This window comes from Ambystoma mexicanum, chromosome 6p (genome assembly GCF_040938575.1).
Source record: "Ambystoma mexicanum isolate Mex_15411 chromosome 6p, UKY_AmexF1_1, whole genome shotgun sequence".
In the NCBI taxonomy this organism is placed as follows: Eukaryota; Metazoa; Chordata; class Amphibia; order Caudata; family Ambystomatidae; genus Ambystoma; species Ambystoma mexicanum.
This window is the reverse complement of record NC_090935.1, coordinates 1,379,578,778-1,379,592,592: the sequence shown is the minus strand read 5'-3', so window position 1 is coordinate 1,379,592,592 and position 13,815 is coordinate 1,379,578,778. Positions and strand designations below refer to the sequence as shown.

At 46.4% G+C, this 13,815-nt stretch overlaps 1 protein-coding gene across 2 annotated transcripts in view; it reads left to right on the top strand.

Annotated features, from left to right (window-relative positions):
• LOC138510440 (phospholipid-transporting ATPase ABCA1-like) overlaps positions 1-13,815 on the top strand; it is a 2,356,352-nt gene that overhangs the window by 1,321,137 nt on the left and 1,021,400 nt on the right. For both annotated transcript variants that reach the window (XM_069626098.1, XM_069626099.1), the window contains exons 25-26: positions 3-205; positions 301-349. In XM_069626098.1, coding sequence (XP_069482199.1) covers positions 3-205; positions 301-349 — 252 coding nt within the window. The remainder of the gene's footprint in view (positions 1-2; positions 206-300; positions 350-13,815) is intronic.

Below are 13,815 nucleotides of genomic sequence, written 5' to 3'. Positions count from 1 at the left end.
AGATGTTAGGCCTATCACAAGTCTGATCCACAAGCATGTTCCACAAGCTGAGCTGGTAGAGGATATTGGCCAAGAGATCACCTATTTACTGCCCTACAAAGGGGCACAGGATGGGACATTTGTGCATCTGTTTAAGGAACTGGATCTAGAGCTTTCAACCCTTGGTATTTCCAGCTATGGTGTATCCGACACTACCCTTGAGGAGGTAATTTATTTGCGAACCATGAGTTGTTTGAAACATCAATGTACAGACATCTCTCAAGACCGTAGGTCTTAATCACTCTCTGTTTGCTGCTGCAGATCTTTCTAAAGGTTGCTGAGGAAACTGGTGTAGACAAAGAAATTATAGGTAAGGCAATGTTTATAGATGGTTGTTTTTTTTAATGATGTCGACTCTTATTATTATGAATGAGAAAGTATCAATCAGTTCTGAAATTGGGTTAAACGTGTTTTGCACAGTTTTTTTAATTTATTTTTTTAACATCATTTATTTGATTAAACAGTCTGCAAGCACCGGTCATACTAATTAAAACTGTAAAAAAAAATCAGGCAAATACATAAAGCTAACAGAACGTAACCCAGGAGGGGAAGTGGCGTCTCTGGGTGGGCTGGCGGGGCCCGGGTCCCTCTTCTTAAATCCTCGGCTCCCCCTTGTGCCCCACCTACCTCAGCTGGGCTACTTTCTCTGCACTGTCTGCAGTGCTGTGTCCACCAGCTCAGCACACACATATGGCTGTGCCAATTCTGCCGCACAACAGTGAAGCGCTGTTAAGTCACCCTGCAGCCAAGTGCAGCCCCTCCGATCAGAATCTAGTGCACAAAACCGCTAATGATGGGTTATTAGTGACTTAATGGTTTAGTGCCTACATTCTGATGGCAGGGGAGGTCCACAAAAGGGGTGTGGTAGTTAGTGTGCACAACAGATTCTCTGTAGGAGTGCTTCTTACATCACACATTGCCTTTTTATAGGCAGCCCCCCTAGTTTTGTCTGTGGCCCCCTCTGCACCCCTCCTAAATTTGATTCCTGGTGACGCCACTGAGGAGGGGAGAGGCAACACTAGAAAGCTCAGTGTAACACAGTCAGTGATGCACTACTCCACTGCACCTCCTACTGCACAGAGCCAACACATATCAGAGTCACCCACAGCTTAAACAGATTTCCAATGACCAACACTGGCATTGCAACACACGTTGCACAGTTTAATGCAGAACAACTTCATATTCACTCCTTTGCATACTGCTGAAAATATATTCCCACACTTCTTCAGAAACATTAATAGACCAATCTACTCCACATTCTACTTTACATCTATCTAGCGCATGCGCAGCTCCTTGCACAGAAGTCCAGAGAAATGGAGTCACACCTGTCCTTGCGGCAGCCACGCTGGACCAGGTTCCAGCCCATGTATCTCCAGTGATTGTATGTCCTGCCTCAAATGTGTCCACAGTCTTTTCACTGCATGAACTCCTTTCACTGTCATGCTTTAAGTCGTTGTATGACAATAAGTCAATCTCTTCCACGCACACACACAAACTGAAGAGCAAGCACCATGTTAGGCAAGTTTAGAAACAAACACTATCAGTCACCACTACCGCATTCCACTGCCACCCACAAACATGGACACACAGGCACACTCACCTGCTGGCACATACAAACGCTACAGGTGGCAGTGCTATAAGGTTCCTCAGCATACTACACAGATGCAGGACTGGCAGACATAGTGCATGCTCCATTCACACACCGAAAACAAGGCACACACATCAGAATGTGAAACGTCACTCACACATAGACAAGTTATAGCATGGGCAGCAGCAGAAACAGCATTCCCAGTTACAGAAAAACACAGCATGGACAGCCGCACAGCAAACTACCATTACTAAGAGGAAAGGTACACACACTCCATGGGCAAGTATAATGTCAGCATCCATCATACATGTAAAAGGAAAAGACGGAATGTGCAGGGCCAAGCCAAACTGCCATCATAACTAAGAGACGCGCAGCATGGGCAAGGCCAACACAAGCTTTCCGCATGCACAGGTAGGGCACACACAGCACCAGTGTGAGCTTCACTGCCCATTATAATTCATAAACCACGGGCAATAACTTTGTATGTTTTTCTCACGAACATACATAGGTATTGCACAGACAGGGCAGATGGAAACGTCCCTCCCAAAGAGGTGCAGCACTGCTAAAGCTAGCTCTAGCGTCCCTCCCAATGAGGTGCAGCATCAGCAGAGCTAGCTCTGGCGTCCCTGCCAATGAGGTGCAGCATCAGCAGAGCTAGCTCTGGCGTCCCTCCCAATGAGGTGCAGCATCAGCAGAGCTAGCTCTAGTGTCCCTCCCAATGAGGTGTAGCATCGGCAGAGCTAGCTCCAGCGCCCTCCAATGAGATGCGCCCCCCCAATGAGGTGCAGCATTGCTAGAGATAGCTCTAGCGTCCCTCCCAATGAGCTGCATCATCGGCAGAGCTAGCTCCAGCGCCCTCCAATGAGATGCGTCCCCCCAATGAGGTGCAGCATTGCTAGAGATAGCTCTAGCGTCCCTCCCAATGAGCTGCATCATCGGCAGAGCTAGCTCCAGCGCCCTCCAATGAGGTGCGTCCCCCCAATGAGGTGCAGCATTGCTAGAGATAGCTCTAGCATCCCTCCCAATGAGGTGCAGCATCGGCAGAGCTAGCTCTAGCGTCACTCCCAATGAGGTGCAGCATTCGTACAGCTAGCTCCAGCGTCCCCCCAATGAGGTGCATCCCCCCAATGAGGTGCAGCATTGCTAGAGATAGCTCTAGTGTCCCTCCCAATGAGGTGCAGCATTGGTAGAGCTAGCTCTGGGGTCCCTCACAATGAGGTGCAGCATTGGTAGAGATAGCTCTAGCGTCCCTCCAATTGGGTGCAGCATTGGAGGAGCTAGCTCTCGTGTCCCTCCCAACGAGGTGCAGCATTGGTACACCTAGTTCTAGCATCCCTGCCAATGAGGCACAGCATTGGTACAGCTAGCTCAGGCATCCCTCCAAATGAGGTGCAGTATTGGTAGAGATAGCTTTAGCGTCCCTGCTAATGAGGTGCAGCATTGGTAGATATAGCTCTGGTGTCCCTCCCAATAAGGTGCATCATCGGCAGAGCTAGCTCTATCGTCACTCCCAATGTGGTGCAGCATTGGTACAGCTAGCTCCAGCGTCCCCCCAATGAGGTGCGTCCCCCTAATGAGGTGCAGCATTGCTAGAGATAGCTCTAGCATCCCTCCCAATGAGGTGCAGCTTCGGCAGAGCTAGCTCTAGCGTCACTCCCAATGAGGTGCAGCATTAGTACAGCTAGTTCCAGCGACCCCCCCAATGAGGTGCAGCATTGCTAGAGATAGCTCTAGCGTCCCTCCCAATGAGGTGAGCATTGGTAGAGCTAGCTCTCAAGCCCCTCCCAATGAGGTGCAGCATTGGTAGAGCTAGCTCTAGCGTCCCTCCCAATTGGGTGCAGCATTGGTAGAGCTAGCTCTCGCGTCCCTCCCAGTGAGGTGCAGCATCGGCAGAGCTAGCTGTAGCATACCTCCCAATGACGTGCAGCATTGGTAGAGCTAGCTCTAGCGTCCCTCCCAATTAGGAGTAGCATTGGTACAGCTAGCTCCAGTGTCCCCAGTGAGGTGCATCCCCCTAATGAGGTGCAGCATTGTAAGAGATAGCTCTAGTGTCCCTCCCAATGAGGTGCAGCTTTGGCAGAGCTAGCTCTAGCGTCACTCCCAATGAGGTGCAGCATTAGTACAGCTAGTTCCAGCGACCCCCCCAATGAGGTGCAGCATTGCTAGAGATAGCTCTAGCGTCCCTCCCAATGAGGTGCAGCATTGGTACAGCTAGCTCTGGGGTCCCTCCCAATGAGGTGCAGTATTGGTAGAGATAGCTCTAGCATTCCTCCCAATTGGGTGCAGCATTGGTAAAGCTAGCTCTCGCATCCCTCCCAATGAGGTGCAGCATTGGTACAGCTAGTTCTAGCATCCCTGCCAATGAGGTGCAGCATTGGTACAGCTAGCTCAGGCATCCCTCCCAATGAGGTGCAGCATTGGAAGAGCTAGTTCTGGTGTCCTTCCCAATGAGGTGCAGCATTGGGACAGCTAGCTCTAGCGCCCCTCCCAATGAGGTGCAGCATTGGTACAGCTAGCTCTGGTGTCCCTCCCAATGAGGTGCGGCATTGGTAGAGCTAGCTCTAGCGTCCCTCCCAATGAGGTGCAGCATTGGTAGAGCTAGCTCTAGCGCTCCTCCCAATGAGGTGCAGCATTGGTACAGCTAGCTCTGGTTCCCTCCTAACGAGGTGCGGCATTGGTACAGCTAGCTCTGGCATCCCGCCCAATGAGGTGTGGCATTGGTACAGCTAGCTCTGGTGTCCCTCCCAATGAGGTGTGGCATAGGTACAGCTAGCTCTGGTGTCCCTCACAATGAGGTGTGGCATTGGTACAGCTAGCTCTGGCGCCCCTCCCAATGAGGTGCGGCATTGGTACAGCTAGCTCTGGCGTCCCTCCCAATGAGGTGCAGCATTGGTAGAGCTAGCTCTAGCGTCCCCCCCAATGATGTGCAGCATTGGTACAGCTAGCTCTGGCATCCATCCCAATGAGGTGCAGCATTGGTAGAGCTAGCTCTAGCATCCCTCCCAATGAGGTGTGGCATTGGTACAGCTAGCTCTGGCGTCCCTCCCAATGAGGTGCGGCATTGGTACAGGTAGCACTAGCGCCCCTCCCAATGAGGTGCGGCATTGGTACAGCTAGCTCTAGTGTCCCTCCCAATGAGGTGCAGCATTGGTACAGTTAGCTCGGGCGTCCATCCCAATGAGGTGCAGCATTGGTAAAGATAGCTCTAGCGTCCCTCACAATGAGGTGCAGCATCAGCAGAGCTAGCTCTAGTATGCCTCCCAATGAGGTGCAGCATTGGCAGAGCTAGCTGTAGCATACCTCCCAATGACGTGCAGCATTGGTAGAGGTAGCTCTAGCGTCCCTCCCAATTAGGAGTAGCATTGGTACAGCTAGCTCTGGCATCCCTCCCAATGAGGTGCAGCATTGGTAGAGCTAGCTCTAGCGTCCCTCCCAATGAGGAGCAGCATTGGTTCAGCTAACTCTGGCGTCCCTCCCAATGAGGGTCAGCATTGGTACAGCTAGCTCTGGCGTCCCTAACAATGAGGTGCTGCATTGGTAGAGGTAGCTCTAGCGTCCCTCCCAATGAGGTGCAGCATCAGCAGAGCTAGCTCTAGCGTCCCTCCCAATGAGTTGCAGCATAGGCAGAGCTAGATCTGGCGTCCCTCCCAATGAGGTGCAGCATTGGTACAGCTACCTCTGGCGTCCCTCCCAATGAGGTGCAGCATTGGTACAGCTAGCTCTCACTTCCCTCACATTGAGTGCAGTTGCAGCAGGAACAGGTCTAAGCAAAGCGTCCCTCACAGAGAAGTGCAGCAGGTGCAGGATTCCTGCAGGCTAACATCATAAACTGATATAGCATGGACAAGGCCAGCGTGACCGTCCCTCTGTAGTGTGGCAGAGGTCAATCTTGGGTACGGCTGGTATACGCGTTCTTTGTTGAAAGCAATACAATGATATTCAAGGCAAACGCATATGGGTGCAGGTCTAGCATGGAACAGAGGAATGCAAGCTTCTCTTATAGACAGGTGCAGCATGGACACTACCAGTGCAAGTGTCCCATAAAAGCATTGGCATATCCAGTGCTAGCTTATTTCAAATGTGGGCCCATGTAGAGTATGGCCAGGTCAAGTACAAGATGCTTTCACATATAGAGGCATGTATAGCAAAGGCTTGGTCAATGCAAGCTTCCCTCACATACAGAACTGGCACAGCATGGACATGGCCAGGCAAATATTCAACGCACAGAAACCCCATGCAACCTGACAGCTTCCAGCCCTCCCACACCCCAGTAGCTACTACCGGTGAACATGAACCGGCTTGGGTGTGGTTGTTCTGCACAGACAGCATGTTCTGGGCATCTCCGGGATTTGGTTTCACCAGTCTCTGCCTGCTGCCCCTCCTCCTGCAGTGTTGGTAGAGGGAGGGAATGGGAGGATGGGCTTGGGGGTCTGAGGACAGATGAGGTGGATGGAGATGTGAAAGGCCTTGCAACTCTGGGTATTCCTGCATTCACTCCCCGTCTAGCTAGCGGGATTGCATGCTAAAAGAAGCAGCTGGGCCAGGGCCACTGTCCGGTACTACTGCGCTCCTTCTCAAGTCTTCCCAGTCCATACACTTGCCAGAAGCATCCAATCTTGAGTTAGGAGGCGCACCACAGACCAGAGGGCAGGCCAAGCAAGCGGTAGCACGTCTGATCCTTTTGGGGTGCAAGTGCACTGCAGGCTGTAGCACAGCAATCCCCCATTGTTCAGTGCCACCCTAACAAGCACCTTGAACAATTCATGGTTATCCCAACCTTGGTTCCCAGTGACTAAGCTTGATGCACCTTGGTTATATTTTCTCACAATGACTCTTGAAGATGGTAATTTACTCAAATGCATTACAATGGAGAAAGGTTGATGTTGGAGCAGGATGTCAGCATCAGACAACTCTTGGTACAATATTGACAGGTGGAGAACTATGCACTTACTATCACTGGATAACACAAAAACCCTTGGCGGTGCTGTTCATCATGGTATCCAGTGATTATACCAAATAAAAAATAGAGAATGACATTTTAACGAATACAAAAATATGACAAAATACCGATTTTTATTAAAAAAACAAAAACAAATATCTATGTGGGGGTGGGGTATTAAATCTGGTGGGGAGGGGTTTGAGGTGGGGTGTTAATGATGGGGAAACGGGGAGCTTGGGGGGAAGGGCCCAATAAAGAAAAGTCGATATGTTTTCGTTGTTTAAGTTTCGTTAAAATGTCATTCTCTATTTTTTCAATTGTTAAAATGACAGTAAACCGTTCACCATTGGTTAGAAAGTAGCAGAAATGCTGATCAGATGTTTGTTCATGTACACTCTATGTGCAGTTTTCGAGACAAATTTAGCAGGGCTTTTTTTTCTTACCTAGAGAATGTTTTCGCCTTTAAATACATCCCCCAGTTGTTCATTTCAAAGTATTGCAACGAAAAACGCGTCCTGTGTGTTCAAAATCAAGTCTATAAACTGCAGGAGTGGGCGGAGCCTACAACGGTTTCTTGTGGGAATTCACGACGAACATAGAGGATTTTATTCAGGATGCAGTTGGAGACTTGCAGGGCTAAATATACTTGACCTGAGAGCAGTCCTGGGGTCAGTTATTGTAGGCAGCCGCCTTGTCCATCATTGTTTGTTTGCAAATATCCCTCTCAGCTTTGTAGCGCTAATGAACAGTTTACGATCCAATGTGCTAGAAGCACAGATCTACGTTTCCTGTTATTAGAGGGTACAGAGAAAGGTGCTTTTGCCTCACTGTGTGATGGCCCGCTCCCTCCGGTGCTCCAGTGTGGTGTCTGTCTTTCCTGGGCCGTTCTCTGGAGCCCTCCAGAAGGCCCAGGAAAAGCTGCCAGGAGTGATGAAGCTAGTCCTTAGGTTTTGTCACGAGCTATTCTCCCACGTCTCTGCATGTCCACTTTCCAGCACCCCCGTCTTTGCAGTCCATGGAAAGGTGCCATGCCGACCTCAGAGTCAGAGGCGAGCAGGAAGTCGTGCTGCTTCCGCTACTGAGAGCAGTGCAGCTCAAACACGCCTGCGCCCTTCAGCCGAGTGGTTTGCAGGAGGGAGGCTGCTTTTCTTCAGGAGAGCTCCCTGCATCCACGTTAGCTCTGTTTATCTCACATCTCCTGCTTTGTCATTGCTGATAGCAGGGAGGGGGGCACGGTGTTTGGCACCCCCTGCTAGCTGGTCTTCAAGGCAGCAGCCTCTGGATTGCAAAGTGCCCTAGAGCAACATCTTTTGAAAGGGGAATATATATATATATATCGGAGATCCCCAATGGTGACAGGGCACTCACTCACCCTAGACATGTTCTCATTAACTGCTATATCAGTTCCAATCTGCCTGACAGCGTATCCTTACTTCTGCCCTGAATATGACCCTTCAAACATGTCTTCGAAGGAGGTCATAATTCCCCCTTCTCCCAATTTACTTGTTGTCCTGGCAACGTCCCGTGCTTATTTAGCAGACCTAACAAGGGGTCAAGGCAGCTGATAGGGGCTCAAGGTCCAGACGGAATGCTAAGGGTGGGCGATTGGTAGCCCTCCCTCATTACTCTAAAAACCTTTGCAATAAAACACACTGAAGACACTTGCTGACAATTACATGTTACGTTGATATGTTTGTCAATTGTTTTTGACTTTCACAATGATATGCATTGGCACAGGGACATCTGGGAATAATATTGCAGGAACACATTGGCAATCATACAGGAACTTAGCATGTGCTCTTCTATGTTCACCTGCACATTATACGCTAGAGCCATTTATTTGCTGCCTGTGATAATCAGAGCATGTGCAGTGTTATCACAATAGCAATGTGATTGCTAAACAATACATGTGTGCAGCATACACAGTATGAAATATGCGGTGGCAGCTCTGTATTGTGCACTTTATCTTCTATAAATACGGCATTTAGTACAAAGAACAGTTTGAACATGTCTCCAATCCATGAATCCCTTCATTTCGATATAGATGTTTTTAAACTACTTTATTCATTTGCCATCTCACAAATATATTGTTAAATAAATTCAACTAAAACACCTTATCTATAAATAATTAAATACACAAAAAACAATAGATATTTCCCCTCCTACCCCAATAACTACAATCATAGACATAGAAGCTAAACCGAAGAATGAGCATTACAGGATGGAGAAAAAAGAAAAAAACACCCACCCACACTTCTTATACCACCTTGAAATCAAAATGTGCAAATATATAATCAAATATATGTTCATGCTATGAACAATACTGTTACAAATGTACTTATCTTAACCTCCGTCATATCTTCTCTATCTTGACCAGATTAAGCTGGTTCCAAATTCAGGAAACCCCCCAATATTTTATTAAACAATGCCTCGTGTTTCTGCAATAGTTATGGACAGTTTCTTGAGGTGAAACTCTCAATTTCTATACTATACCAGCCACATCCTCCCAACCTTCCATACGTCAGACAGTTAAATCTCATTTGAGGGTCAGTGAAATGTGTGGAATTGGTTATACAGGTATATTTGTGCAAGATCTCCTAACCACTATATGCACACTTGACTTCACCCAGCCTGCCACTGAGATAACTCACACTGCAGTGCACACACTTGATGTGACCTTCCCTTTCATCATACCACTTATGAGCTTAGTTACATCATCTCAGCCGTGGTGTGCTTGTTACACACCATGAAAACACAGATACATCAATGCTCCACCAAACCCAAATCCTCGGGCACAGTCTCCCTTTTATCTCACTGCCTACTCAAGACTTTAAAAGAAAATAATACCGTTGCCGCCTCAGAGTAAACCAGTTACTTGGACCGTCGCTGGCCATTAGACCCTGAATAAAAATGGCTAGGCCTAATTAAACAAGTTCTACGCTTGCATCAAATCCACATGGAAATGGCTCAGTGAATATATGATAACATAAGAACAGGGTTTCCTTGAAAATATGCACCCATCTGCTGAGGTGAAGGTGATTAGCAGGACAAACTAACCTGCAAAACCCTAATGCAGAATACAAAAGAAATTGGCCATGTTGAAATCAATATGTCTTTCCAAAGTATAATGTCCATTCAATGCCAGTGTTAAGTGACTTCAATTCAGCACTCCAACTAAGTCAGTGCCTAGTCTGGGATGCCCAAGGGAAGCCCTTATTTATATATTTTTAAGACAAGTTCAAAGATCTGGATGATAAACCCTTGTATAACGCCTCTCTCTTTGAATCCCCCTAACCTCACTGAGCTAAGAAGTAGGTTTGTTTTGCAAATTAAAAGATTTATTTTACAAATTAAACAATATATATATATCACACTTTTATAAATAAATAAATATTTGATAGCACACTTATGAATATGACAGTGATCAACAATGGATGATATTACACTGGCACACTTTTTTAATTACTTATGAGTTGGTATAGAGAGGATAAAGTAGTTGAGAATGCTTTTATGGTTTCAAGGAAATGCAATGATGGAAAAGAATGCAGCACAGAAATAACTAAGATGGATTCCACAAGAGATAATATGATCACTTTTTCTTTTGACGATTCACTCCCCCCATATGCAATATAAAGGGATGGAAGAAGAGCACACACTTTTCAGGAATACAATCAAATGCAATACCAATTCAGTTCCCTCCTAGCAAGCTTGGAGCAACCGGTATGCTTTTAAAACATGCAGAAATACTTTTAATGTGATTTACAATGAAGTGAAAATATGCTAAACATGATTTTAATTCCCTATAGGAGATTCAGGGTAGGTGATAGCTACTTAAGATTGGTTCAGGTCAACACAATCAGTGATTCATGAGGGATTATCAGGTTGAAAACGGATTTCAGCAGTTGCCAGCAAAAGACAGCGATTTTGACAGGTGGAGAAATTTGATTCAAATTACAATTTGCGGCATTTTTTCTGAGTGTGTCGAGCACGGTTACGGAAAAACTATAAAGACTAGAAAGACTAGTTTAGGGGTTGTTGGAAAGATGTGGATCTTAGCTTCAATACGAAAGTTAAATCTTGTTCCTAGCACATATGGTTCAAAAGATACAGACGATTTTGTGGAGGTAGATTTCAGAAATGAAATAATGATTCAGAATGGCAATTGACACTTTCACAGGTTTGAATCACAGAATGGACACAGGATTTCTTATGATGCAGTTCTGGACAGGTTAAAATGGTTTGAATTAGATTATTTTCAACTAAGAGATTGGTTTGCACAGTTCTATGGGTACTCACTCTATAAATTTGAAATAGGCCGTCAAGATCTGGTCAGGTTTGGGCTTCACTCGCCACGGACGGTCTCTGGTACCAGTTCTGCTCAAAGCGATCTGGTCTGGGTCTCTGGTTCTGCAGTTCTGGATCTCTGGTTATGGTCTCATCACTGCACAGTGATCTGGTCTGGTCTGGTCTGCGTTTTTGGCAACAGTTCTTGGCACAGGGTTCTAGCCAGAATCACACAGCTCGCCCGCCTGTTGAATAGTTTGGTTATGTTGCTGGATTCTGAGGCCTCTGAAGGATTCAGCTTGTGGACTTGGCCTTTCTGCTAAAAAGTTCTGGAATCTGGAGTCTGGTTTTCTAAGTTCTGGTCTCTGAATCTGTCTGGATTTGAGACTCCCATCAAAGTGCTTTGCAAGAAAGTGGAAAGAGCCGTCCCTACCAGGGTTTCAGTGGGTCTTTTTATGTCTTTTGAAAGTGGGTGGGAAGGCTGACTTTCCATGCCCAACCCTCTGAGGATCCTGATAGGCTAGAAAATTGTTTGTCGCCTGACTGGGTAACAGAGTTGTGAGTCATCCCGTGACATGAGACAACATTTTTATGGCCTACAGAAAGAACACTCCCCTTGTCACTTTGCACAAAAATCGATTTCTGACTTAAATGCATATTTATCTATGTACAATTTTTCTAATATTATATGTCCAGTTAACATATTTTTGGTAGCACCAAACCATCCGATCCCTGTCTTTGTAAGTTGTTGTGTTCTCTTCTGACAGAATTCTGCCCTTTTCATCCAGAACACAAACTCTAAATGTTTCCAAAATTTACACAAATGTGTGCAAGGAATATGGGCATCAGATGATGAAGTGTCAGATTTTTAACATACATACATTTGGAGTAATACCCTATTTTCCGCTACTACCCCCAGAACATACCACAGAGTCCTAACACCTCTTAAAATGTGCACTGAAAAATCACAGGAATCATGACATTATTGATATAATTTTGACAATTATGTACTATGAATTATCCATCTTTCTAAAATTATGCTCTGGCCCAGAGGGGTGTGGTTTCCCAAAGCACATGGGGGAATTTCTGGTTTGTCCACTTCCTCGAAGCTCAGCTGGCTCACAGAGGCAGTGTCCCTCCCATTTCCTTCCAAGAGGAAGCCATTTACGACCCCCTGATTTAGAAATTGCTTGGAGCAAAGGGAAGTTCATTGTTCTGTTTCCATGCTCCCAGGTACTCCTCCCCTGATTCAATCAGAGAGGTGTGATCTCCTTTTGGTGGGGGCAGCAGAATGCAGCCAGGCCTGTGAATGCAGTTGCTGGGCAAGTTTCAACTTCTGTCGGGGGTAGTTGCCAGGCAGAATTCAATCCTTTTAAGCCAGGCTTCAGCCAAATGTCACTTTTGTTCCAATTTTTCTTAATTCACATCAAACTTACAATTTTGGCACATGCAGCTAGAATGCTGATTCTAAGTTCAAAACTATGACATTTAAACAGTTGCAACCTATGTGACACTCCAAAGTAAATCACTCATTTATTTTAAACATTTCGATTTTAGTGGTTTTAAGTCCAATTTCACTTAAGCTGCTGACATCCACAGCTGAGTCAGTTTTGTTATTAACATTATTTTAGGCTCTTCATCTTTCCAGATTTGGTATGCACACAAGACTTCCTTCTACCAGACGTCTGCTGGTGTTCAGTAAGATTTTTGAATATCTTGCAATGTTTGAAATAGGCATTTTGAGCTTGCATTTCAGAGAAACAAATGTTATTTCAAAGCGCGTTTTGAGCTAACAGGCACTGTTGTTTTTCCTTTGGCACCACATTTCACTCATGGCGCTTCTGGACCATCATGCTCGCACTGGTGGGTGGCAGGTCAGGAGACCATTTTGGTGTGCGCAAAACTGCGTGGTTTTCCTGGATTCTGGCACAAATGTGGGCTTTTCAGTCATCTTGGATTTTCTAAGCCCACAGCACCAAATGTTGTAGCATAATAGTTCAAATGTGGGTCAAGACACCTGACAAACCCCCCCGCTCAACTGCACTTTGATTTCGAGTCGAGGGGGAGTCGGGTGCAAAGGATGTTTTGATCCATTGCGCTGGGATGTCCGCATCATATTCTTCCAATTCCGCAGATGGCACAGTTCAGCATCTTTTCCTTCATCAGGGTGGATCGATCAGTTCTCCTCGCCGGTCCTGATGGGAGTTTCGGGCGGTGCCCCGGGCCCCTCGGATCTTTGCTCCGGTCCCTGGGTCGTCCTACTTGGTCAGTCTCCATGGTTTCATCTCTCCTAGGTTGACAAAGCAAAAGCGGTAGAAAGACATTAGTAGACATTTCCCCACCACTATTAATGGTGGGGCAAACATATACATTTTATACATCAGGAGATCTTTGCATTCAAGAATCATAGAATTTTACAGGCTATATGTGGAATATTTTAGGGTTGGACTTGTATTAATCTGGAGCGGCTCCATCTGGGATTGCATAGGAGTCCTCCAGTTGCTGCAGAGTGTGCCTGGAATGGCAACACTTTAGCTGATTTATATGGACCCACTTGTCTTCCCCTTCCACCAAGCTACCTTTGGGGATGCAGATCTTGTAGGCAACTGGGGAGATCTTGTCTACAATTTCAAAATGTCCCTTCCATGTAGGCAGAAATTTCTGCTGTTTGGCCTGGTTCCTTTGGAAATTGTATAGATAGACCCGGTCTCACACATTGTATTCTTTCCTGATAGTCTTCAGGTCATAGTTAGCCTTCATACTCTCGGCTGATCTTTCTAGATTCAGCTGAGCATAGGCAAAAGCATGTTGAAGGTGTTTCCTTAAATATTCAACATACTCATGCGTTGTGGAGGCATTGATCAAGGTTTGCTCTTGGGTCCTGTAGAGCAAATGCTGGGGAAGCACCATCCTGCGTCCAGTCATCAGCTCAAATGGTGACATTTTTGTTGCAGATGAAGGGGTA